Source organism: Lichenostomus cassidix, chromosome 2 (genome assembly GCF_008360975.1).
Source record: "Lichenostomus cassidix isolate B80296 chromosome 2, HeHo_3.0, whole genome shotgun sequence".
Lineage (NCBI taxonomy): Eukaryota > Metazoa > Chordata > Aves > Passeriformes > Meliphagidae > Lichenostomus > Lichenostomus cassidix.
Window position 1 is genome coordinate 35145743 of NC_139482.1, and position 23753 is coordinate 35169495.

General features: G+C 40.2%; 2 protein-coding genes across 9 annotated transcripts in view; one reads left to right on the plus strand and one right to left on the minus strand.

Moving 5' to 3' along the window:
• Positions 1-7315: 7315 nt before the first annotated feature.
• On the minus strand, positions 7316-9639 carry DPH3 (diphthamide biosynthesis 3). Its single transcript, XM_085051051.1, has 3 exons — positions 9504-9639; positions 9326-9400; positions 7316-8883 (listed from the first exon to the last, which is right to left on the minus strand). The coding sequence occupies exons 1-3, from the start codon at positions 9609-9611 to the stop codon at positions 8818-8820; spliced, it is 249 nt and encodes an 82-aa protein (XP_084907177.1). The 5' UTR covers positions 9612-9639; the 3' UTR covers positions 7316-8817.
• The window catches only part of OXNAD1 (oxidoreductase NAD binding domain containing 1), a 28041-nt gene continuing 13888 nt past the window's right edge, over positions 9601-23753 (plus strand). For 5 of the 8 annotated variants that reach the window (XR_014849797.1, XR_014849796.1, XM_085051049.1 and 2 more), the window contains exons 1-6: positions 9601-9708; positions 12910-13075; positions 13335-13398; positions 16670-16776; positions 20260-20401; positions 23181-23423. Coding sequence is in view for 6 of the 8 variants with exons in the window: in XM_085051049.1 (XP_084907175.1) it covers positions 12942-13075; positions 13335-13398; positions 16670-16776; positions 20260-20401; positions 23181-23423 (690 nt within the window). In the remaining 2 variants the exon portion in view is untranslated. Of the gene's footprint in view, positions 9709-9998; positions 11489-12909; positions 13076-13334; positions 13399-16669; positions 16777-20259; positions 20402-23180; positions 23424-23753 lie in introns of those variants that run through there. The other 3 variants (XM_085051047.1, XM_085051048.1, XM_085051046.1) reach the window with 3 other exon arrangements.

The window sequence follows — 23753 nt, forward strand, 5'->3', positions numbered from 1 at the left end:
GTTTTGTAGGAACCAAAACTACTCAAGGTTGGTGTCAAATGCCAGCCTGGGTGGCAGGATAATGCAGGATGAAAAATACTGTGAGACTTCATATGGACTTCTTCAGAATGAAATGAATCACTTCATAAATGCTGAAATGCTTCAATTGACACTGGGAACAAACTGATTTTTATTAATTTAAAATGGCTTCCCCTATCTCCCACCTATTTTTCAGTTCTGCAAGAGATAAAAAATAAACAAAATGGGAGCTGTATCTGACCAAGAGCAGTCACAGAGTGTGTCTTGAGGCATTTCAAATATGGCTCTGGTGAGGACAATATCATGCTCTTAGAAATCAGGGTTTTGCCTGTGCTTCTGCCTCACCCTGAGCCATAACAGCCTCAGATGTGAATGACACAGAAATGCACTTGCTCAGTCTGGTTTTTTGGCTGACACAGTGAAGCAGCAATCAGACTGAGGCTGAAACATTTATGAGAAAGAGTCATGAAGGGCAGGAAACCCAGCAATGTATTATTTACTGCACATGTCCTTTATCCTCTCTTCATGGGTAATTCATTTAAATTCTGTTCTTCTGTTGGGTGAAGTGGATCTGAAGTAACATCCCCGAAGCAGCCTGTGTTACTCCAGATTTACGCAGCTGTGCTGCATGGCAGGATCTGCCTCGGAGCATTTTATATTAGCTGTGTCTCAGAGGGTGCTCTATGCCTAGGGCTCAGAATATTCCCAGCCAGTTTAATCTTCACAAGCTGCCCTTGCAAGGCAAGCTGCAAATGTGCTTACAGATCTAGCGCAATAATTTCTTACTCCTCAGGTTGGTTAACCTGTCAGAAATGAATCTGTTTCTTCAGACTTCTATTTTTGCAGGTGCCTCTGCTATAAAGGTCTCAACCATACAAAACTGAACTAGACAAAATGTGCAGACTCTTTATTTGGCATGGAAAGAACCCAAGGACACAGCCCTGCTATGGCTGCAAAAATAAAAAAGAATATGGGGAACTTGGCCTTGCTCAGTGGAAACTCGACATTTGGGTGGCCCTGCTGCAGCCTGTGTGGGGCTGGCAGTCATTGTCTCTGAATGAAGAGGCTGACTTAACCTGGATCTCTATCAAATCCTCCCTCCGTGAGACTGTGCATTTGGCAGAGGTACTGACAGAAATTCTCTGGCTGAGAAAGCGCAATCAAATCCTGTTAGGTAGAATATCTTGAGAACGGGGTCTATTAGTTTAAAACACTGAGACAGTTTGACTGTGGTTGTTTGGCATTTACTCCAGTTGCTGATTTATTTGAATTCTCCCTCAGTTACAAATATCCCAGACTTGAAAAAAGTATCAAGGGGGGGGGAAAAAGGAGCTCTGCAAGCATCAGAGTGTTTTGCAGATGCCAGATTAAATTCGTCCAGTGTGCATCTTCTATACATCACCCCCCACTTGTGTATGCACAGGAGATAACCATGCAACCATAACTGCTGGGCTACTTGTGAGCTTTACCCAGCAAGAAACAAATTCTGAGGTGAGTACCTGAACAAAGAGCTGGGGTGGGAAGAAAATCCTTCCTCTTGTAAATAGGAGGAGGTGGGCCCTGAATCATTGCATCCGCCCAGGCAGCCCACTACCCTGGGCTCAGTGTGCACAGAGGAAACCTGCATAGGAAAGACTTAGGTATCAGCCCTATCTGCTGCTCACACTTGCTTCCACAGCAAAATCGCACCTCTAGGTTGGTAAGCACTTTGTGGTGGAGGAGTAGGGGCCACAGAAGCGTATTTTGATGCCCAAAATGCATGCCAGTTTTGTGTGCCATCACCTGCTCTCCTCTGGGCCTTATGTCAAGGGATATTAAAAATACAATCTTCATTCCTGTTCAAAGCAGAGCTTGAACTTCATGAACCATCCCTGGCAGAGACCATGCTTTGCTGCTTGCCATGTCCTTTTCACAGTCCTGGGAGGGCTTGTATTTGCCTGTCACTGTCTCACGATGCACCCTCCCCAGGTTTGAGAATTTTGATGTTTGTCTCAAGAAATGTATTAAGTTCCTGACTCCACAGCTTTTACTTGCCCAAGGAAAGCTCGTAGGCTACGACCTCAGGCTGTTTGCAAAGCCTGTCAAAACCCATTTGTCTAGGAGATTGCAGCAGCAAATATCACAGTTAAGGCTAAAAGGCAATTCTATGCCAAGCTCATTCTAGGTCACTAACTTCCTAAGGGTATTCTTCCAAGAAATAGCTTCATCTTGAGTAGCTCTGCAAGAGGAGAGAGACTGTGAGTTGTAATTAACCCCTTCTTCACAAGGAAAAGCAAGAAACCTTCAGTCTATCACATTTATCATTCATGATTTATTCAGGCTAAGACTTCCTCCCTCAGGGCCAATACTAGAAAACAGTTACAAAGATGTAGTAAATTTGAATAAAAGAAAATATTCTTTGCCCTTTCAAAAAGCATGCTATTTTATATGTGCATCTTGGGCAGTGTCCCCACTTCTTTTAGGAAAGTAAATACAGTGTACTCAAAACGAAAAGAAATCTCACATTGAAACACTGCACCAACTCAAATAAAAGGCTTCACTGCCCAGAAAACTCAGATACCCACCAGGAAAACCACTGTAGCAAAAACAAGGAAATACAAGAGGCACACAGATGCAGCTTCAAAGGAGGAGTCATGTGAGAAATGCAACAGGGCTAATTAAAATAAATATGAAAGGGAAGTAACATTACAAATCTAAACAAATAAAGCGAGCTAAATGATGGGAGGAGTGGAGATAAACCAGTCTTGGACAGTCCCACCAAAATGCATGGAGTTTGCACACCTTTATCAGCTGCTGTTAGGAGGTTGTGGGAGGGACTAGCAGAAAAACTACCTGAACCCATGATAACTTGTCTTCTAAAAACCATCTAGGCCATGAGAAAGATACAGGAGGAAAAATATAAGGTTACTCTAAGGCTTAGATTCTAAAAATTTATTTCCTTAACCAAACTTAAATTCTAAGATAATGTCAGCCTAGTGCTCACCAAGTGTCAAAAAAGAACATAATATGTTAAGAATTTTTGGAAAATAGAGAACAAATATTGGTATACACATGTATGCATGATGCACCTGTGTTTAGAATGGTGCATAGTTCTTACTTCCCTTTCAAAAATGGTGCAGCGAAAAAAAAAAAACCTAAACAGACCTCAGTAAGCTAGAGAGCAGAGACCAGAAAACAGTCTCCTCCTATCCCAAAGGTGTCTTTAAATGAACCTCAGGGCAATGGGTTCAAAAGAAACAAAGAGACATGTCTCTTCATAAAGCCCACTTAACTTGGGCAATTCCTTTCCATGGGATGCAACAAATTTTAAATTGTGATGTGGATTCAAAAAGTGATTAGACAAATTCATGTAAATATATATATTGTTTGTGGCATTAAACACAAATGCATCAGTCTCAAGAAGTGCATGAATTTCAAATTGTGTGGGAGGTTTGCAGGGAAGTATCCCCAGATGCTTCCCCTGGTCATGGACTCTTCAGCAGCTGCTGGGCAGTGCTGGGGATGGGATGGGACCAAGGAGACCCTTGGTTTGCCCTGGCACAGTCACTCCTGCTCTGATGCACTTATCTATTTTTCTACCACAGCCCAGCTCAGCCTCCAGGACAGAAGCTTTCCTTACTGGCTCCAAAATTACCCCCTTGAGTAGTTCTGCAAGAGAGAGACTGTGAGACTGACAGGCGGTTTGTCTGGATCTCTGCCTCCAGACTGTTTACATACCTAAATTCAAAGTCTTGTTCCCCTAAGTCTGGTTTAAGCTAAGGGATGTACTCCAGAGTCCCTCAATGTGGGAACACCTGGGCAGTACACTGGGGGCCATAGAAGCCTCTGCAAAATATAAGAAGTCAAATGTGTTCTACCATAATAAGTGAAAAAGAAGGATAAGGAAGGGCTCATATTTTATCTTTCTTTTTTCGTAATTAAATGAACATTAATAATAAAATCTGTCACAAGCTACAAAATTAGTTCTAACCTCTGTTACAGAGTGATAAAAATGATAAATTTATGCTGCAGTCTTGCTATGGTCTACAACCAAATACCTTAAGATGGTATTGTATTGCATAGGTACACAATTTTCATGGAAAGGATCAATAACAGGCCTATGATCAGAGACACACAGAAATAAAAACCGTAAAACAGTATCTTTTTCAATATATTTGGAAAAGAAAAAGAAAAGAAAAAAAAAAGAAGCCCTCCCTTGAAAATTGCAATTTTTTCCTAGGCAGCGTGAAATAGTCCTTGTTACTAAAAGTAACAGAAATTTGTATTTTGTGTGAACAACACAGATCTACCTACACAAAGATCATGCTTGGAAGTGTTGCAGCTATTTAGTGTTCTGGTGGATGGAAATCTTTTACTTTAAGTACCGAACGTGTCAAAAAGTTGTCCTCTGACTTGTCCAGAAGAGACCAAAATAAAACTATTTGCCATGGAGCAGGAAAGGGCCTGAATAGGTCACGGCAACAGTGACTTATTGCCAGCTCCTGCTGATTTTACCCTGAGTCTTATCATAGTTGGATCTTTCCCTAAAGCAACAGCTTTAGCATTCAGCAACAAGATAAGGATCTTAGTTTTGACATTAAAATAAAAAATGACCACCCCTGGATGGGGCAGCTCTACTCTGACCTTCACATGCCACCGTGCCTTCAGAGGGAGCTTCTCTTGACCTGCTGCGCTCACTGACACAGTCTATGGCACAGTAATGATTTTCCACATGACAGGAAGCCTGTGATGGACTGGTGAGCTGCCAAGAATTTTGGAGAGGTGACCTGGTGTGCAAACAGATCACAATGCTGACAGCAAGTGGTGGGAAGGAGTGATGATCGGTCACTTAAGGTTTTGCCCTTTTGGTTAGTCCCTTTTGAAGCACTTCCTCCCTGACCACAGGTGACACTGTGACAGCTGCTTTCCCTCTTGGCACAGCTTCTGTCAGTTGTTGCCTCTGCCACTCAACAGGTTTGACCAGTTTCAGAGCTGATGAGCCCAGCACCCTCACAGGATCCTCTGTCTCCTCCATGCCATGGCTACTATGGACAGACTAATTAAGAAATCAGCATTTTAAGTTATCATGAAGTAGAATGCACATAGAACTGGTAGAAGAAAATCCATGGCATCTTGACAAATCCTATTTGTAAAAACTTTTCAAGAAGTTTTCAGTGTAACAAATATCTATCCCTACAGTCAGCGTGACCTCAATGTTAAAGTGGAATAGAGGAGATGGAAATGGAACATGCAGAAACTGCTTGTCTTTGTGACAATACATGGTTGTTAGTTCACAATCTTAAATGAAATTTTTCCAGCTTATTTGAAATCAATCAGTATCTGCTTCTTGGTAGACAGACTTGGTAATCTATGTAATGATCTTTAATTCTGATGTTCTGCAACACCTTTCTTTTTTTTTGACTGGTGCTGAGAATCAAGATTAAAAGCTGTGATGGAGAGAAGAAATTTTAAGGTACTTACAAAGGTCCTCTAGGGCACTACAAGTTCCCCAATATATAGACAATGAAACAAGTACCAACAGCAAAATTAGTGGCCTAATGACCTCAGCTCTTGGAGGTGCAGGGTCTGTGTCACAGACTTCTAGAGCAACTATTCAAAACTAATCATGTACGCCACTGACACATAGACACAATGAGCCAAAAGTACATGACCTTCTCAGCAAGTTCCTTTGAAATGCAAACAAGAATCTGCCGGATCAGGGAGGCTAAGCCACTTTAGTTTAATGAAGAACAAATTATCTTACGTTTCTTCCCATAAAATTGGGGCAACAGAGTGTATTGCTTGTTTTCAGTGTTACACAGAAGTTCAGAGGTGTTCAACAGTATGAAAAATTCCAGAGCTTGAATATCTGAAACTGCCCATAAATTGTTTCACCCTCTCTAATCTCCTTCAAGTATGAATAACTCTCTTAATGTTCACGTGATGCTGTTTTCACCACACTGGACTCCTCTGTGCAGATCCAAGGACCTAACCAAACACATCATCAATCAATCTGCTTGTCAGACACAAGCAGCAAACAAAAAACTTCTTTCTGCTCTACACAATTGCCTTTTGAGACAAAAAGTGAGCTACTGGTTTGTAAGAGCATGTAATACACAAGCAATGCACGAGGGGCCAGAGCCTGTGGTGCTGTGAAGAAACCTTGTGAATGAATTCCTGACAAGGAACATTTCTGATGGGTTACTCACACTGCCCTCACTGCTGCTCTGGAATTACACAATATGAAAGAATATTTCTAAAAGATGACTGCAATCACTGGAGCTTCTTACAAGTTAACAAAAGACAAAGTGGGCAGCTCTTTGGCTTTAGCATCACTGAACTTTTATGAAGGATGAGCTCTTGCTGCAGAACCCCTCTCTGCAGAGCAGAAGGGAAAACAAAAACAGCTCAACAGTTTTAAACATCTCGCTCAGATTCTCAAAGGGCAACATGAAGAGAGAAAAATGACATCTATTCCTGTTTTGCCTCTTTTTTTGGGGGACAGCAACTACTGTCTTGGGACCCTTGAGACTGAAGACAAGAGTTGAAATTTATGCAGGCAAATGTGGCCACATCCTTTTCTAACAGTCATCCACGCCACCTTACTGCTGTTATGTTGTAAAAACACCTCCAGGAAAGCAAGCACGATGCATACTTTGTTAAAGCTTTGATATATATACAATGTGACTAAGTAGTTTTACTGGGCATGTAAACTGCATTCTTCAACTTGGACCCTATTTACACCATGTGACAAACTTTAAGCACTGACAGTCCCAACTGATGTAATGAGCTAATTAATTTTTTGAAATTACTTTGAAAAAAGCCATTAGCTGTGGAAACACAACAAAGAATCAATAAAAAACATGTTACAGGTCATGTTTACTTGAAAGTTCCAAGTAAAATGTTTCCTAGGTCTTTATGACAAGGCCTGACCTTCATTATATAACAAAATCTGGTCAATGTTTTCTGCAAAATCTAAGCACCTTTAGAGATGATACACCTGGCAACTTACTTTGACACATTACATCAGAGCATACATTCCTGGTCTTGCACTTGAAAATTGCTATAACTCCTCTTATGTAAAATAATTGCGGAAAAATCATGAAGGTATTTATGCAGTAGAAATTTGAACAAGGGTTTAGGTAGGGTTCCTGTAAGTTTGCTTTACAGCACCTACTGACAGATTGAAACAATTTTTATTAACCAGCTTGAACAACTCCCAGTATCATCACCCCAGCAGCAGCAACTCAAGACCTCTGGAAATCATTGTGGCTGGTGCAGAAACAAAGTAAGCAATGGACCGTTATAACCACTGGTGGAATCTTAAACATCTTTATTTAAATAGTCAAAATAAATATTTGATTAGGCATAGCTAACCAAAGTACCACAACAATTTTTTTTTAAAGCACAGATATCAAAGGAACACAAGTGCCACCTCCTGGTTTAGGCATGGAAACACTCTGGGTTGTGCTTATTGCATTCAAAACTTCCAACTAGGTGTAGTTTTCTTTTTTGGTTTTTTCCTCTCCTTTTCTTAAAATAACTAGAATGTTCATCTTCAACATTCACAGAACTCTATAAGAACAAAAACAGCTACATGAAAGAATCCAGTAAAACTTGCTGACCTTTAGTGCCTGGAGCAAAATAGCTACATAAACTCTTCACAGGTACTTTTCGCCATATTTCAGTTCATGGATGTCAAATCCTATTAAAACACAGGAATGACCACAATTTTAAGTAAATATTTAAATACAGTGGCTTGTAATTCAAGAAGCAGTCTTGGAATCAATGTGGAGTATGTTCTCACAACTCTTTTCTACCCTAAAAAATGCCTTTATTAATCAAGTGAAATGTGTGCATCTCCTATCCAAGAAGCAAGAGCATCTAAGAAAGGAAGGCTAAGAAATTCAGCAAATGTACTTCTACAAATGGCACAAAGAACTGCAGCCCATTTAATATCTGCTGCAACAGTCAAATCACAAAGTTGTTGAGAAAATAAGGGTAAAATACAACCCACTTTGAGTTCAAGTCAATTTGCACATTACTAGCTGTGAAGGGGTAAAAAAGTTAGACTCCTTTTGTTTCATTTCACACAACACCCACAAAAGTGTATCACTGTTATGTCAGTCATGTGGGAACAACTACCAAAGTTATTTCAAAGATACTTTAGAAGCAATTTAAGAAACAAATCTGCCCCAGGTCAAGGGTTGCCCCCACTGCAGACACACAGACAACTGCACCTTCCTTGTGCTTACAGTAGTAAAGACAATTTACCAACATTGGGTAAATGTCGGCTCCAGGTTTCTTGTTTTCTCCCCATATTCAGCATGGGCTGGAAGTACACAAGCCCACATCCTGGGAGATACTACACTGTGTCCACTCTATAAGGCACTGCATCTTATGAACTCCCAAATCTTGCCCCTTAACACTTCAGCTCTCTGTGCTATTTCACACTGGTATATACCCACACAAAGCCTGTTTTTCTCCACAGGCTACAAAGCCACTGCTAGACTAAATGTTATAATTTCCCAACTCCACACTCTTCTTCTGTATATTGACTTGCTGTAAACCATGATCATAATCCTCAAGTTATCTGGAATACACAGAGCAATTTCTATATATTATATGTAACTCTTTGGAACAAAACCCATTCACGTGTTTGATGCCCCAACAAATTCCCATTCACGTGAAGAAGACAGACAGCTATTGCACTTGTATCTCAGAGCAGCAAGCACTTCCAGGAGGAGAACCACATCTCTTTCCGCAGTCACAATCCCCATACTTTCTGATCCCAAAGCAGCACAGTCCACGATACTCTCATCAGCACTTGACCAACTCCTTGCTTGGCAAAGGTTCTGCCACAACTTCATCACGCATGAACTGCTCCTAAAGACAGCAAGCAGGGATTTAGTCGATTTACATTATTTTTGGATCTCCTCTCCCTCAAAAAAAAAAAAACCAAAAAAACCCAGACACACCCAGGCTGAAAAACAGGGTGGTTGTAATTGGTATGAGTGTGTTTCCCAAAATCGGAAAGCCATAAGGTGCCTACGAGGTGAGAAAGCTGCCAGGGCTGCCGGGGTCAGTGACGGAGCTCTTCGCATCACTGATTTCGCCCCGTCTGTGTCCTACCCCACGCCCACCCAGGCAGACCCAGTGTTTTAAAGCCCAAACACGGCAAGAGGAGACAAGAAAACGAGAGATCAGACAGGAGATGTAGTCCCAAATCAGGGACTTTTAAACGCTTCCCGCACGGGGCGGCGAACCGGGGCTCGGAGGGAGCCGGCTGGAACCGCGCCCGACTGCACTGCCCTCCCCACGGACCCACCTGGTCGTAAATGACGCGCAGGATGAGGGAGCAGCTGGGGCAGGTGGCCACGTCCTCCCCGTTCTCCAGGTCCTCCTGCAAAAGCCCCGGCAGAGCGGTCAGGCCCGACGCCTGCCCGGCCCACGGCAGGCACAGCCCCGCTCTCCCCACGGCCCGGCCCGGCCCGGCCGCCCCTCACCCGCGTGATGACGAATCGGTCCCCGCAGGGGCACGGATAGCTGTAGGTCCCGGTCTCCTCGTCGTACTCGAAGTCCTCGATCTCCACCTCGTCGTGGAACACGGCCATGGCGGCGGGAAGCGGCGGGCCCGGGCCGGGGCGGACGGGAAGAGGCGGCGCCTGAGGGGCAGGCGGGCGGAGCTCCCCTGACGGGATGCGGCGGCGGGTAGGGGCGGCGGGAGGGGGCCGGGGCAGCCCGGGATCCCGGGGAGGGCTCCGATGGGAGGCGTGCAGGGGACAGGAGGGAGAGGGGCGGCGGGCTGAGGGTCAGCGCGCTGGAATCCCCCCGGCTCGCCCCTTCCCGCGGCGGGAGCCCCGCACGCCGGGCGGAAGCGCTGCCCGGGCCGGCCGGTGGCGCTGCGGCTTCCAGTCCCGACCTGCCCGGCGAGCCCCAGGGGCTGCGGGGCAACGGCCGGGCACTGCCACGACCTTGGCCTTGTCCTTCCCCTGCCCCTTGCCCTTCCCTTGTCCTTGTCCCTCCCCTGCTCCTTGTCCGTGCGGTTCCCGTGTCCGCCCCTGTGCCGCCCCGCCTCAGCCGGGCACAGACTGCTGTCCCCTTCCCGCTCCCCCCCACTCCCAGCGCTCACCGTGTTGGCCTCAGTCCTGGGAAAAGGGGAAAAACCTTGTTTTCTCTGATTACTTTTGCAGGAGGGACTGTTTGTCTAAAGGAGTGTCTTACCGAGAGATAGCTTTTGAAAAAAGATTTCCTGTGCTGCTTGCTCAAGTACCCGTGCTGCCCCCTCTACACTCTCTTGCGTTAACCCGCATAGTAATTTGCACTCAAGTGTGGCACGCGTAAACTAAAAGTAATTCTCCCTTCAGACAGTGATGTGGGATTGGGGAAGAGATGCAGACATGTATCTCAGGCAGTACTAACCCGGGCCAGCGGGTCAGAGGGATGGAGAATGAATGGTTCATTGGTTTTAAGTGAGGAGAGGAAGGAGTCATGGAATATAGTGCTTGTTTCTCTCCATGGAGCAAAGGAGGTTTATAAAAAATATGAAAATATCTAAAGGGTGGGTGTGAAGAGCATGGAGCTAGGCTCTTCTTGGGGGTGCTAACCACTGGGACAAGAGGCAATGGACAGAAACGGATGCAGAAATTTCACCTGAATATGAGGAAGCACTTCTGTACTATGTGAGTGGCTGGGCACTGGAACAGATTGTCCAAAGGTTGTGGAGTTTCCCCTCACTGGAAATATTCCAGAATCATCTGGATGCAATCTTGTGCCATATGATCTCAGATGACCCTGCTTGAGCAGGGAGGTTGGACAAGATGACCCACTGTGGTCCTTTTCAACTTCATCCATTCTGTGAAGGAGGAGGGTATTTAGAGTGGCTATTCCTGTACCGGCTTGGGTAAGCAGAGAGTAAAGGGTGAACATCACACCTGAGAGGAACTTGGGAGGCTGAAGCACTGCACTTCATTGAAGGCAGGGAATTGCCAGAGAGCTGGATGAGAGGGAGAAAATCACAGCAGTGATTGGGGATCCATAGATGAGGGAGAAGATGTTCACATTTTATAAGGCATAAGTCACACTTGTATGTGGTAGAGGAGAACCAGGACTTATCAAAAAATTACATTTTGGAATTTATTGGTTGCAGAGTGAAAATTGCAACTGATCTTCATTGTGTTTTTCACGATTGGAGACTGATGATAGTATAAATGGAGCAAGTATCTTGAACTACTGTTCAAGAGTTATTTCTAATTTAGGATGGAGTCTCAGCCTTAAAGTCATCTGTATTGATAGGATCTTTCAGCTGTGACTATAAAATTAGGCTGACATTTATTTTGTTTCCGATATATGTATTGATATTGATCATTAGGTTGGTTGGAGATGCAACCATGATGTGCTGTTTGAAAGACTCCAGATCATAAAGTGATCTCATGACTTTCAGAAACTCTGTGATTTTTGAGCACTTTGGGTTTACAGACAATATGCCAAGGTAGAGGAATGTGACTTCTTCATTACATCTGTATTTTGTTGTCCTAAAATATTTTGAGATTTTTAATACTTTGGTTACCAATAGCTTCTACACATTTGATGTAGAAAGTGTTGAAGTGTTTTGTTTAAACACTTAAGTACACTTTAAGTACTCTGTGATGCTGTGGAAAAAAATTTGAAGTAATTTTGTTCACTGGTGGTAAAAGACTTTTAAATAAATCTGTGTTTAAAAGTTGCCAAGCTACTGTGCAATTAAATGCTAAGAAACTATTAAAAATATAGACAGTTAAAAAAGAAGGAGGTACTTCTTATGCTTGAAAGTGGGCATTTTGAGTAGTGATTGTAAATGTATTCCATTTCTGAGCAGCCTAATTTATGGATGCTCTGTCTTCATTCATACAAGATTACAAACCGGACAAATTACTAAGTGACCAGCCAATGCAGCTGTTGGTGAAATCCTAGAAAGTATAGGCCTGATTAGTTATAAACAAGCTGGATCAGGGCCATTTCAAGGGATTCAAAATGAAAAAACATTTTGAAACTAAATTACATGCCTTAAAAGAATGCAGGAAAATATATTTAAGTGAAAGTAAAATATTAATACTTTAAAGAATCAATGGATTGCATCATGGAAATAATGTAATTTGATAGGTGATGATATGTGATAGAGAATTATTCACACCTGGGCCTGAAGGTGTTCATCCCTTCCTGTGGGACAGAACTGGCTCAGCTAAGCTGGTGTGAAAGGCAGCTGTTGTGGCTTAGAAGGTGTCATAACCCATCAAAGACCCCTGAAGCACCCTCAGACCCATTTCTGGGGCCTTCCACCAGACCACTGCACATGACCTGTAGTGTTGGAACAGACAGTGTGAAACTTCCCTCCAGGGGAGGTACCTGGGTGTTCCCACCTGAACCTGGATGTATTGAGCCCATTGAACTCTGTTTTGTGGGATTCCCCTGCCCCTGATGGATCAAGGCTGTGACAACCACTTTTACTAAGTGAAATGGCAACAATCGAGTCTTGTCACTGGATCTATGGGTGGTGATACCTTTCTGCTATCTACTCTTATCCTTTCTTTCTCTTCCTTGTTTTTCCTTATATATTTTCTTCAGTGATTTTTTTATACTTTTATATCAGTGTCATTTCACTCTAATCTGCCCCAAGGAATCTATTAACAAGAACCTCAGTTACCCTCACCTTCAGGAGTGGACATAACATCCCTTCACTTAATAGATGCATATTTTCACTTGTTTATGATACTTTCATACTTGTGAAATTCCCTCTTATTATCCTGTATGCTTGTTGCTAGTTTTAGCTCCACCTGAGCTTTGGCTTTTCTGATTTAAGGGAAATAAAGACTGAAAACAAGCCATGTCAAATATTGAGTGCTTCATGTAACAAATATTTATGATATTTTCCAGGAACCAGTGATTCTGAAGACTGCCTGGTCATCATGGCTCATGCTACTATTTATGTGGGTTGCACTGTTCCTCAGTTACTGAGAGGTGCTCAAAGCAGAATTTTCCCCTCTCATTCTGTGTTGGGTGTGTTGAGGCACTCTGCTTTTTGTTACTGCACAGGGAACGGGTAGGTTATCCACTTACTTTCTTTTTTTAAGAGAATGCCATGGTAACACTGTCAAACTCAAGCTGACAAATTACTACAGACCTATAAATGGTTAATTTAAATCCTAATTATATATGTATATTTAATTCTTATTTAGATTTATGTCATCTGTAGCCTGGATTACACTGGTAAATTGTTATGTTAATAGAAATTTATATCAGTAAGGGACAGTAGCACAGCTGTCAAAATTACAATTATCTTTGTTTGCTTTTTCTTGCAGCACAATAAAATCAAAAAGGAAAATGGATCATCTAGAGAGGACAGCAAATAATTTTCGACAGGAGGTTAGTGTTCTGTTCTTTAGGATGCAACTAATTTGGGGTTTTTTTGCTGTGAAGATAATTATATTGGATAATAGTATTTGATTCTTAGGCTCCATTTTGCCTTCTGCTGGAGTCTGGTTTACTTCTTTTTCTCCTAATTTTTTATATTTCATACTGGTATAAAGTTAGCATATTTTGTGCTCAGTGGATGAAATGTAAGGAGTTTTAAAATTTGTCAGTGATATGATGCTATTTATTTTATGTTGGACAAGAAACTTACTAGATTTCTGGCCAAGTATGGACTATAATAAGTAATGAAACCACATGCATACCCACCATCTCTACACAGACTTCTCAGATCTTCTCAGATCTGGATTTCTAAAATTCTGGTTCAGATTTGAGATTAAAAATGTGGAAAATGTCCTTTTATAACATAGGAGGTACAGGCAAAAAGCACAGACATTTTGAAGGGAGAGATGATAGACAGCTGTAAAAAGGATCTTCAGTTGTATCTATTTTAATTCAGAAATACAAGGAATATAGAGCATTGTTTTCCATCAAATCCAGAAATGCTTATTCTGGATCTCAGTTTTGAGCAGTAAGCATTCTTTTTTCATAATGTTCAGAGGGGGACATACTTTTGTATTTCATACAGATAATTCCTTTCTGTAATAAGCTAAAGTAAATGCACACAGATGCCAACACACCACACACAATGTGTATGTGTACATAATGAAGTCCTTCTTTAGTCCTAAGTTTTTTCCCTAACTATAGAGGAGAATAAAGCACATTCTTCCCAAAAAGAACCTGGGTGGAGGGGATATGTAGGTGACCCCCAAACCAGAAGATTCAGAATGTGTGACATGGGCTGTAGATGGATGAGACAAACACAGCCTCATTCTGCCTGTTACCAGAGCTGTGAGCTTTGGGAACCATGGAGTGTGCCTCAGCTGTTCACACCTAATGCCAGCTCTTCCCTGAGTACAGATCAGTGCTGCTTGTGGGCATCCAGCTGCTCTGATGGATCCTGTTTAGCCAAGAAAATTGATATAGAGACCGGCACAGACTGATGCATGTTCTCATTTGCTTCTGACATGAAAAAATGATGGCACTTTTGAGTTTTGCAACCATGGGGGTTTTTATTTTGGATATATCTGATTGCTTGGCTTGCTTCCTTTTTCTGCTCAACATCAGTACCTGCAAAGTATATGGAAAATGGATCTTTATGAGGTGTTGGAAGCTCAGGGTTGGTGCAGGGAACTTTAAGGCAAAAGGAAGAGAAGGAAGCTGTATGAGATGGTGAAAGAGCAGGGCTCAGTTCTTGCTACTGCACATTCTCTGCATATCAGAGGATTATGCTGTTTCTTTTTTTAATGCTTGATTTATTCTTTGTTGCTTTATTTCTGACCACTTTAAAATCAGTTTATTTTAAATTCTCTGCTTGGTTTCAAATTCCATATAATCAGCAGTTGGCTTCCCTCAGCCAGTATTACCTTATTTGGCCATTTCAGCGCTGTAAAAGATGAAAGAATCATAAATCTGTGTTGCATTAGTGTGAATGTACAGAACATTGCCTGTTGAAGAGTGATAATGTGAAGGACCAGGGCAAGAAAACGTGACTAATGCTTTCTTGAAAGGCAGCTGCAAGATCTGGAGTCCTGTGTCCTCCTCCTCCTCACTGCAGCCTTTCTCTGGCCAGTTGGATACTCTTGTGATGGTCCAAAATACTGAATGTCTTTGATCACCCTGACTCAAATTTAATTCTTGAAATAACTTTATACCAATTAAGGATTAAATTTCCAGTGCTCTTGCAGCTCTCTCAGCCAAATAACAAATTAAGGAGTGTACTGAAGAGTAGAGAAGGGAATGAAGAAGATGCAAATTTAATGTCCCTTTCCTGCACTTCTCCATCAGAACAACCACTGAAGTCATGTGTCTGACATTTCTTCTGTTAACTTTGACTGACTGCATTCCTCATTTAATACTGTCTGCTAAAGTGGAACAGGAATCCATGCTACTTCATTTTAAATTAGCAAATGTCCTGCTGTTTAATGGGACAGGGGACGTGTTCAGATGTTGCTTTATGAATAAATTAATTTCCTGACATCTGTTTTAAATTACAGCATAGTTGCTTAAAGTTAAAATTTGTTTGATCTGTTTGATCTTAGACAAATGAGAAATGGTAGACTTGTGGTGGTATTTTGAGTATTTCCTTGTGTGGTAAGTGACATCAGCATTTTAACAGTAAAATCTGTGTATTGCTCTGTGTAGAAGATACTTTGGGCATTGCTTTCTTCACAGAGGGAAAAGGTTAATGATTATAGTCCAAAAAAGCCTGAAAAGGGAGGGCAGGGAGGGGATGAAAATCCATGTTGCACTGATGGGCATCAGAGTTTAAGTGGGGTGCTCATCCCCAGTGGGTCTGTTTGCAAAATATGGTTTCATTTTTCATCTTTTTTTTAAAACTCTTTAAAAGTGGTATTGAGTATGGCTCTGACATCCCCTCCCATGTGGCTGCCAAACAAAAACTGCTCTGTTAACCAGATATGAGACCTTGTGTCCTGGTTTCCCTGTGGTCATGTGGGGGTGTAGGGGATAAATGCACTAACACAAAGCTTGTTGGTTTTCTTTCATTGATGCATTAATGCATCATCTTTCAGTAATGCATTTAATTACTTAAATAAATCTAGTTACAGATCCAGAGTTCTCCCTGGGACTTCTGTTGCAACTGATTTTTCACAAGTGTCCTTTGTCACTCTTTATATCAGAGATCTTTTACTTTGTTAATGGAGGATGCCAGGAGTGTGTGTCTTGTATAGACGTCTGGAGAATCTGAAAAGTGATAACCAGGAGTCACCTCTCTTTATAGCTATGTTCTCTTCAACTGAAATAAAGTATGTTTGTGTCTAGTCTTAGAAAAAGTGACAGACATGGTGGACTGCAAGTACAAACACATTTCTCCATTCAGTGATTACTTAAGTGAATCATGGAATCATAGAATGGTTTGGGTTTGGAGAGACCTTAAAGATCATGGAGTTCCAGCTCCCCTGCCATGGGCAAAGATACCTTTCACTAGACCAGGTTGCTTGGGGCCCCATCCAACCTGGGCTTGAACACTTCCATGGATGAAATCCATTTTTGTTTCTTACCTCAGTGAAAAAATGTTGGTGCTGTAGGTAACGAAATCCCATGGATAACATGGGAAGTGATAGATTTCTCATGCACAGCTTCTTGAGTGCTTTTGCTGCAAATTATATCTACATATCACAATGGCTTCTCTTTCTTTTGTTAGGTAATTACACAAGCAAAAGTGTGTGGAATCACCAATGAATCAGAGACAGTCAAAAGACTTCGTTTGGCTATAGCAAATAAGGAATTTACTTTCAAAGCAGGACAATGGTAAGATCCTCTAGTGTATTTGAGGGGGAAAATACTACAAGTCCACTATATCAAAGTGTTGAAAGGCCTCTAATTCTTAAGCCCTGGGAAAAAAAATCATTATTTTATATAATTCAATGTTTTCTTACTGAGTGCTCTGTCAAAAAGCTGATATTTGCCATAATTTTTAAACAGTCATTACAAAAAATGCTAATATTACTATTAAAAGTGCAGAAGTAGATATTCTTTAAAATGTTCAGTTATATTGTTTTGATGTTTTGCTGGGGTTTATTATATTACATTGTTTCTTCAGGAGTACTTTGAAGTTCACTGCAGTTTATTCTGCAAGTTGTCTTTGCTGTCTTTATTTGCTAGTTATTTTTACAAGGGAGCTGGGACTGCTGATTTGCAAATTACTTAGTTTTGGTTTATTTCTTCCCCTTGAATTTTCTCCTCTGAAAATTAAGCCTGGTAGGTCAGATTAATATATGAATATAAATAGGCAAATTTGAAAATAAAAACCTTGAATTATTAAGCCTTTGAAACAATTAGCCATTTGTTTAAACAATTTTACATGATTTTTTACCCAAGTAAGTTGTGGATTTTCATGTTTGTCATCCTTTCTTGTTAAAAATACTCTCCCTCAGTAAGTTGTTGGGTTTTTTTTCTCTTAGAAATTCATTTAAAACTAGGAGTAGTTGCTTTTGGCAATGGACATTTAAATGTTCTTAAACTTTTATTGGCTTTGGCCATATGAAAGCGGTTTTGCTGAAATCAAAGTATTGCTGCTAGGGTATTAACAGCATATGTTACTCATGGAGTGTTAATATGCTGGCTTTTAAATTTAGAACCAGAACACAAGATGCTGATTAGCAATAATTTGTTTGTGAAGTAATTTGCTGCAGTTTTTGCACATGTGCAGTGACTCATATTAAATTCTTTCTTGCCAGGACTTGCAAAGTACATTTACCCTCCAAAAATGTTTTTGAAATTATCTTGCTGAAAACTGAAAGCTTTAATTATAATTACTCTTCTTCATTTTCTTCTTCCTTGAAAGTGTTCTAATGCTATTGTAAGGTATACAACAACTTTTCTGTACTTGTATCTATAAACTGGGGTAGCATTTTTTTGATGAGCAGTACAAAACAGCACATTTTGCTAAGCAGAAAAGGCTAACTTGTTAGGATGTGCTATAGTAAGATGTTTCAACCAAAGACTGTCACTAAAATGTTTACATTTCCTGAAAGTATTCCAATTACTGAGTTTTTCAGAAGCAAACATGAATTTGTTTTGCAAGCATGCTGGCAGATATTGGTCTTTATCTCACTTCAAATAATAATGAAGAGACTTGTTGCTGTTGCCCCTTTTGATTTACTAAAACATGCACTGAGGTACATGCATGTTTAAATACTTTGGAGTAGCTTTATGGTTTTAGTGTTTCTTATCTCTTCCTCCAGCAATCAGGAATTATTATTCACTTCTTAAAGATGTGGTTTAGGTAGCCTTTAAAAGGAAGCAAGTGAAAAAACACCCTGAGATCTCTCGTTTACATCTTTTTGTGCCTCTCCTTGTTGTGGGTTTTCTTTTCCCCTTCTGCTGCTCTTTTCCCTTAGGCTGTCACAGGTAGCATTTCCTCAGGAGCTCTCTCGCCCTTGCTAATATGGCTGAGAGAAGCCATCAGAGCTAGTCCACTATAAGATAGTATTCTGTGCCTTGAAATCTCTCATACTGATGTAATTGGCAAAGAAATATTAGTATGGAAAGAAGAATATATCTGCATTACTATTTTGGAAAGGCAAAGAACACGTTAGATGTAGGTTTTGCAGCAATGTTTGGCGATGTGTGTGCATTTCCCCACTGGGCACAGATAAGATGTCCCTTACATGTCAAGGAGAATATTTTGACTTCAATGTAAATTGTGAATTTACAGCATAAATTCTTATTTTTTAATTTTCATTAATGTAAGTAGTAAGATTATTTTCCACCAGAGGGAGGTAAAGAGTTTCAGTAGCATCGTGAGATGTTCTTTGGCAGGATACATGCTGCAATTCAAGAGTCGACCTTTCTCACCTCCCAGAGCCTGACTGTCAGTAAAGCTGGGCTCCATGGGCAGTTGGGCTGTGCAAGCTAAGAACGCTAAAATAAGCCTTCTCAACTTTTTTGGTTGTTGACCTTTCTTTTGCAGTCAGATACCTTTATACATCATCAAGCTTATTATAAGCATAAAGTTTAAAATTATATCGCTGTTGTATATATCACACACAGTGTGCATTCTTTGAGACAAAGATTTTTTCTTCAAAGGATGAAGTTTGTGTGGAGTAAGTAGCCAAGATTTTTTTTCTTCTAAAAATGGTGAACTACTCAAAGTGCTTCTCTTTCCTCAAGCATTTAAGGTCTCTGTGAAGAATACAGCCTTGCTGTTTAAATAAAATACCTGTGCAGTGGAAGCCAGTCTGTATTTTTCGTTGCACCCTCATTGAACTGAGCCAGCCTAACCGAGGCTTGAATTGAATAATGATTCTCTAGTACTCAGCATTGCTTGTCATTGTGGCTGTTTCCTAAGGGGACCAAGCACAACTAGTTATAAACATTAAGTTTATTTTGAAATACAGGGATTTTGTTATGTGCTGTAGAAAGCAGAAGCATTTAGAGATTTATAGAACACAGAGTTGTTCAGGTGATAGATCACAATCTAACCTGAAACTTTTTTCTGATAACTATTTGGAAGCCTCATCAAGGCTTATCAATGCCTCACTTTAATGAGACTGAATTATAGTTCATATATAGTAATGGCTTGCCTTCCATACTCTCTAATGGCTGATGTTGCAGAAGCTTAGCCACATGTTGCCTTCTAATCTGTACAAAACCGTGCATGGTTTACTTTTAAATTGAAAGAAAAAAAGTAGGAATTTATTCCAGTTCACTTTCCTATAACCTAGGAAGTGATGTCTGCCACCAGAGGGTACTGTAGTTCTGCTGCCAGTTGCAGACTTTTTACATGGGAAATTTTTCACTCACTGTTGGTTTTACTTCAGAGCTACCCAGGAAAAAAATGTGTTTAATCTAAAGTAACTTCCCTAGAATTAGAACCCAAATCTTCTTATGTTTGAAAATTGAAGCGTCCATCAAAGGGACCAAAAAGAGTGGGATTTAAGCCACTCTATCAGAACATAATTGGGTTTTTGTTCTAATATGCAAATAATTTATTTAAAACACTTAGAATTCTAGTCTGTTGTAAGATGTGGCATCTAATGCTAAAAGCAGAATGGTTTGAAAACTGCCTAGTGTAGCAAACATGAAGACATGTTTTTAGATTAAAGTAATTCTAAGGAAATGGTAATCCCCAAGATTAAGTCCTTTTTTGGAAAAGTTATGTTACAGAAATGAAGATGTTGTAAAGGAAGGATAATTGAAATAAAGGCAGCCATATTGTTTTGGCTATTGTTTTCCATGTTTGGGGTTGTTGGCTTCTTTTTTAAACTTTTGTGTCTGGTCTATTTTTAGGGTTGATTTCTTTATTCCTGGAGTGTCTGAAGTTGGGGGATTCTCAATATGTTCAAGCCCTGGCCTGTTAGAACGAGAAGGAATACTAGAGCTGGCAGTAAAGCACGCTGTTCATCCTCCTGCTCACTGGATTCACACTGAGGTAAATGGAATTAACTGTGAGATCTGGCTTTTTTTCTTTTTTTATGTAAAATAGACTGCTTTGTGTTATCGACTGCAAAACTCACATTGACTTCTTCAAGCATTTTTGATACAACATAAATCTTAAAACCTTTTGTTCAATAAGGGACTGAAAGTGGATGTTTCTAAGGAAATGAGGTTATTGTGATCTTTAGATGCCACCTGTGCTTTTAGTGGACTTACAGTGATATTAGTTATTGTATATAAGGTTCTCTCACTCCTCTGAAATTAATGAATTTTAAGATGTTGAAAAACCTCTGTTCTAACTTACGTCCCTGAGAACAGGCAGTGTTACATATTACAAAATTACAGCTGTTAACTTTCTGTAATTCCTGACTATTTCTGTAAATATAAACTGGGAATCATTCATAAATCACGGATAGCTATAGATTATTAAAGGGGAGCCAAGGCAGATACTTAGATCAGTTTTTCTCAAATGATAAAACATTTCTGAATATCTATAATATTCTTTCAAATATGCAATATTTTTGTGATAATTTTTGTAATAAAAAGACACAACACAAGGCTTGTGGTTTTGCTTTATTAAAAGTGAAGTCTAACACATGGCCTCGTGGTGGTTTGTTCATCATTTACCCCATTTAGTTAGGCAGATGAGTCACATGTTTCATCAGTGATCTGTCCTATCAACTTTTGTTCTTTTCACAGTCTCTGTAAACTATTTCAGAATTTTTATGTTGTAAATAAGTTTTTGTTGCTGAGTTTTCTGGTGGAATTTATAGGATAAATCTTTAGTTAAGGAGTAAGCTACATCAAACTTGATGCCATGGAGAAACCTCCATGGACTCTTCCAGCTAAATGAAAGCACATGCTTTTCTTTAGGAAACAAGCAGAAAAAATAGCAACCTAGAATTTGAAAATGTTGTATATATGGTGAAAAAAGTGGTGCTTAATTGTTTAAAAATTGCTTCTAAAGGAAGTTGATATTTCAGTTAAAAACATTATGGGGATAGTTGGGACTCATTTACTCACTGTATCTGTGTTTTTAGAGGTATTTCTTTCTTAATATTACTGTATATAAAATAGTGAATTTTAGCACCATGTACTTTATAACTCTAGGAAGATGTAGCCTTTCCTTTAAAAAATATCCATGTAATGTACTGATTGCTTCCTTCACTTTTCTGTCTTAGCTGTGTTTATAAACTAAACTAAAGGCTAAAGGACAACACTTTCTCATGATATTACTCCAGAATTTTACTATTTTTTCTTGTGTACTAACTTACTGTTATCATTGTCATGGCCAAAGCATGGAAATATCTGGGAGACTGCTGGTTAAGAGATATTTTTCCCAAGTCCCATGTCCAACCTTGAGGAGCTATGGCTGGTTAAGGGGCAGATGTGAGATTGTTTCTCCCTAAAAATGGTTATTTCCTCAAAGGGTACCATATTCTGTGTCCTCCTTATGCCACGTGAATCTGGAAGACTTGTGGATTTGTGCTTCTCTAAACCAGAGTAAAGCATGGTGAGAAAGCCTGGCAGTGTACATGACACTAGCAGTGTACATGACAAAAGAGAGAAATTAGTTTCAGATAATGGATGCTGATTGTCTTACAGAGAGACAATAGTTTTGCAATAATTAAGAAAAGCAAGTTGTTGGGTGTTTTTAATGATCATGCTTACTACCTTAGGAACCTTTCTGTTCTATGCAGTGCCTGCATCCAAGGGCATCCTTCTTTTTCCTGGTGGAATTGTTCCATGTTTAGACCTTTGCTGTCTGTGCAGTCTTCATTAATGGAACTCCTTTTGTTTCAATTTACTGTTTCCTGATATGAAAAGAATTCTTTGGAGGAAATGTTTTCATTCTCTAAGTTAATTTTTCAGCAGTTCTTACAGCTTGTTTTTCTCTCCTTCATTCCCGCCTTCCTTGGTTTCCCTATCCTCTTCATTTTAGCTTTTACAACCTGTATATGGCCGGAAGTGAGTTGTTTTTTCTGCTCTTATTTGTTCTGTCAGCTTGCAAGTGATGTGGAAGAACTCACCTGACTCCTCTGTATTGCAGCTTCACCCTTCAGACCAGGATGCAGTGCTGTTTACCAAAGAGATACTGACCAAGTAGATTTTTTTTGTTGTAGCTTTTGTTTTCCATGTATCAAAAATCATGCTTGGACACATTTCTTTAGGAAATCATTTCTTACGTACAAGAGGAGAGTGAGAGAGAAGATTCTTCCCTGATTTTAGTTCCTCTGTGCCTCTGAAGTTTCAAATGCAGAAGTGATTCTGCAGGAAATATTCTTGTGAATACTTACTTCTGGGTGTTTTTTATTTTTTAGGAATGGGGACGGAAACACCCTCTGTGTGCACAACTTATTCTGACTTCCTTCTTGTGACCTCATAGCAAGGTCTTCTTTGACATGAAGCTGGTTTTGGGTGAAAGTGTGATTTCACATGTTGACCTTGGGTTTTCACAACCACGTGTTGCTGTTGGGAAACTCAGTGTGAATTGTTCCTCTTTCAACTCTTATGGGGATAAGAAGGGGGAGTCACCATCCTGCCTCACCATAAGACTGAAACTTTTGAAAGTAGAACTAGATCCCTAGAGACACTGTGTTATTTCAGATAGTGGGAAAATGTTTGTATATTTTAAACGCATTCTGTTTTTCCTTCACTGGTCAATTAAAATAAAAATCACAGCCCAGCAAGTCTTGTGACCAGGATGCAAAAAATAATAAATTTTCAACTTTTGCATTTAGTTCTGAAATTAAATATCTTCTTTTCCATCCTAGTGTACTCTTGACTCAGAAGTGGCTCTGCGAGTGGGAGGTGATTTCTTCTTTGATCCTCAGCCTGGTGACTCCCCAGTAAAGCTAGTGCTGATAGCAGGGGGTGTTGGAATTAACCCATTGTTTTCTATACTGCTGCATATAGCAGATCTTCATGGATACCAAGAGAGTAAAGGAAATAGACACAAATTGGGAACAGTGAAGCTCTACTACAGTGCAAAAAATACCAGCGAACTCTTATTTAAGGTAAACAACTTTTTTTTTAGAAAAACAGGTCTCAGCTACTAGTGTGTGTATCAATCTGTTACCAAATTCCAGAGAGTCCTTCTGTGTAAGACATTGTATGAACAGAGACAAAAGTCACTTCCTGCCTCAAATCCTGTGTTTTTTTTAACTACTTGTGCCAGTGTACAAATTAATGCTGTTACTATATCCCTGCATTTTACTATGAACTTGCAAGAGCATCATCGTATACTAGAGATTATATATATCATTATAATATATCTGTATATACACACTAATAGTATGCATAGTGCTATAACACTGTAACCCTATAGTCTCAGTAGAGATTGCATT

Bases quoted from the DNA above. Each gene is read 5' to 3' on its own strand.
- DPH3 (XM_085051051.1), bottom strand. From the start codon at position 9,611: ATGGCCGTGTTCCACGACGAGGTGGAGATCGAGGACTTCGAGTACGAC. The intron at 9,401-9,503 runs GTGAGGGGCGGC...GGGCTTTTGCAG, and splicing joins ACCGATTCGTCATCACGCGG to GAGGACCTGGAGAACGGGGA. The intron at 8,884-9,325 runs GTGGGTCCGTGG...TGCTGTCTTTAG, and splicing joins TGCGCGTCATTTACGACCAG to GAGCAGTTCATGCGTGATGA.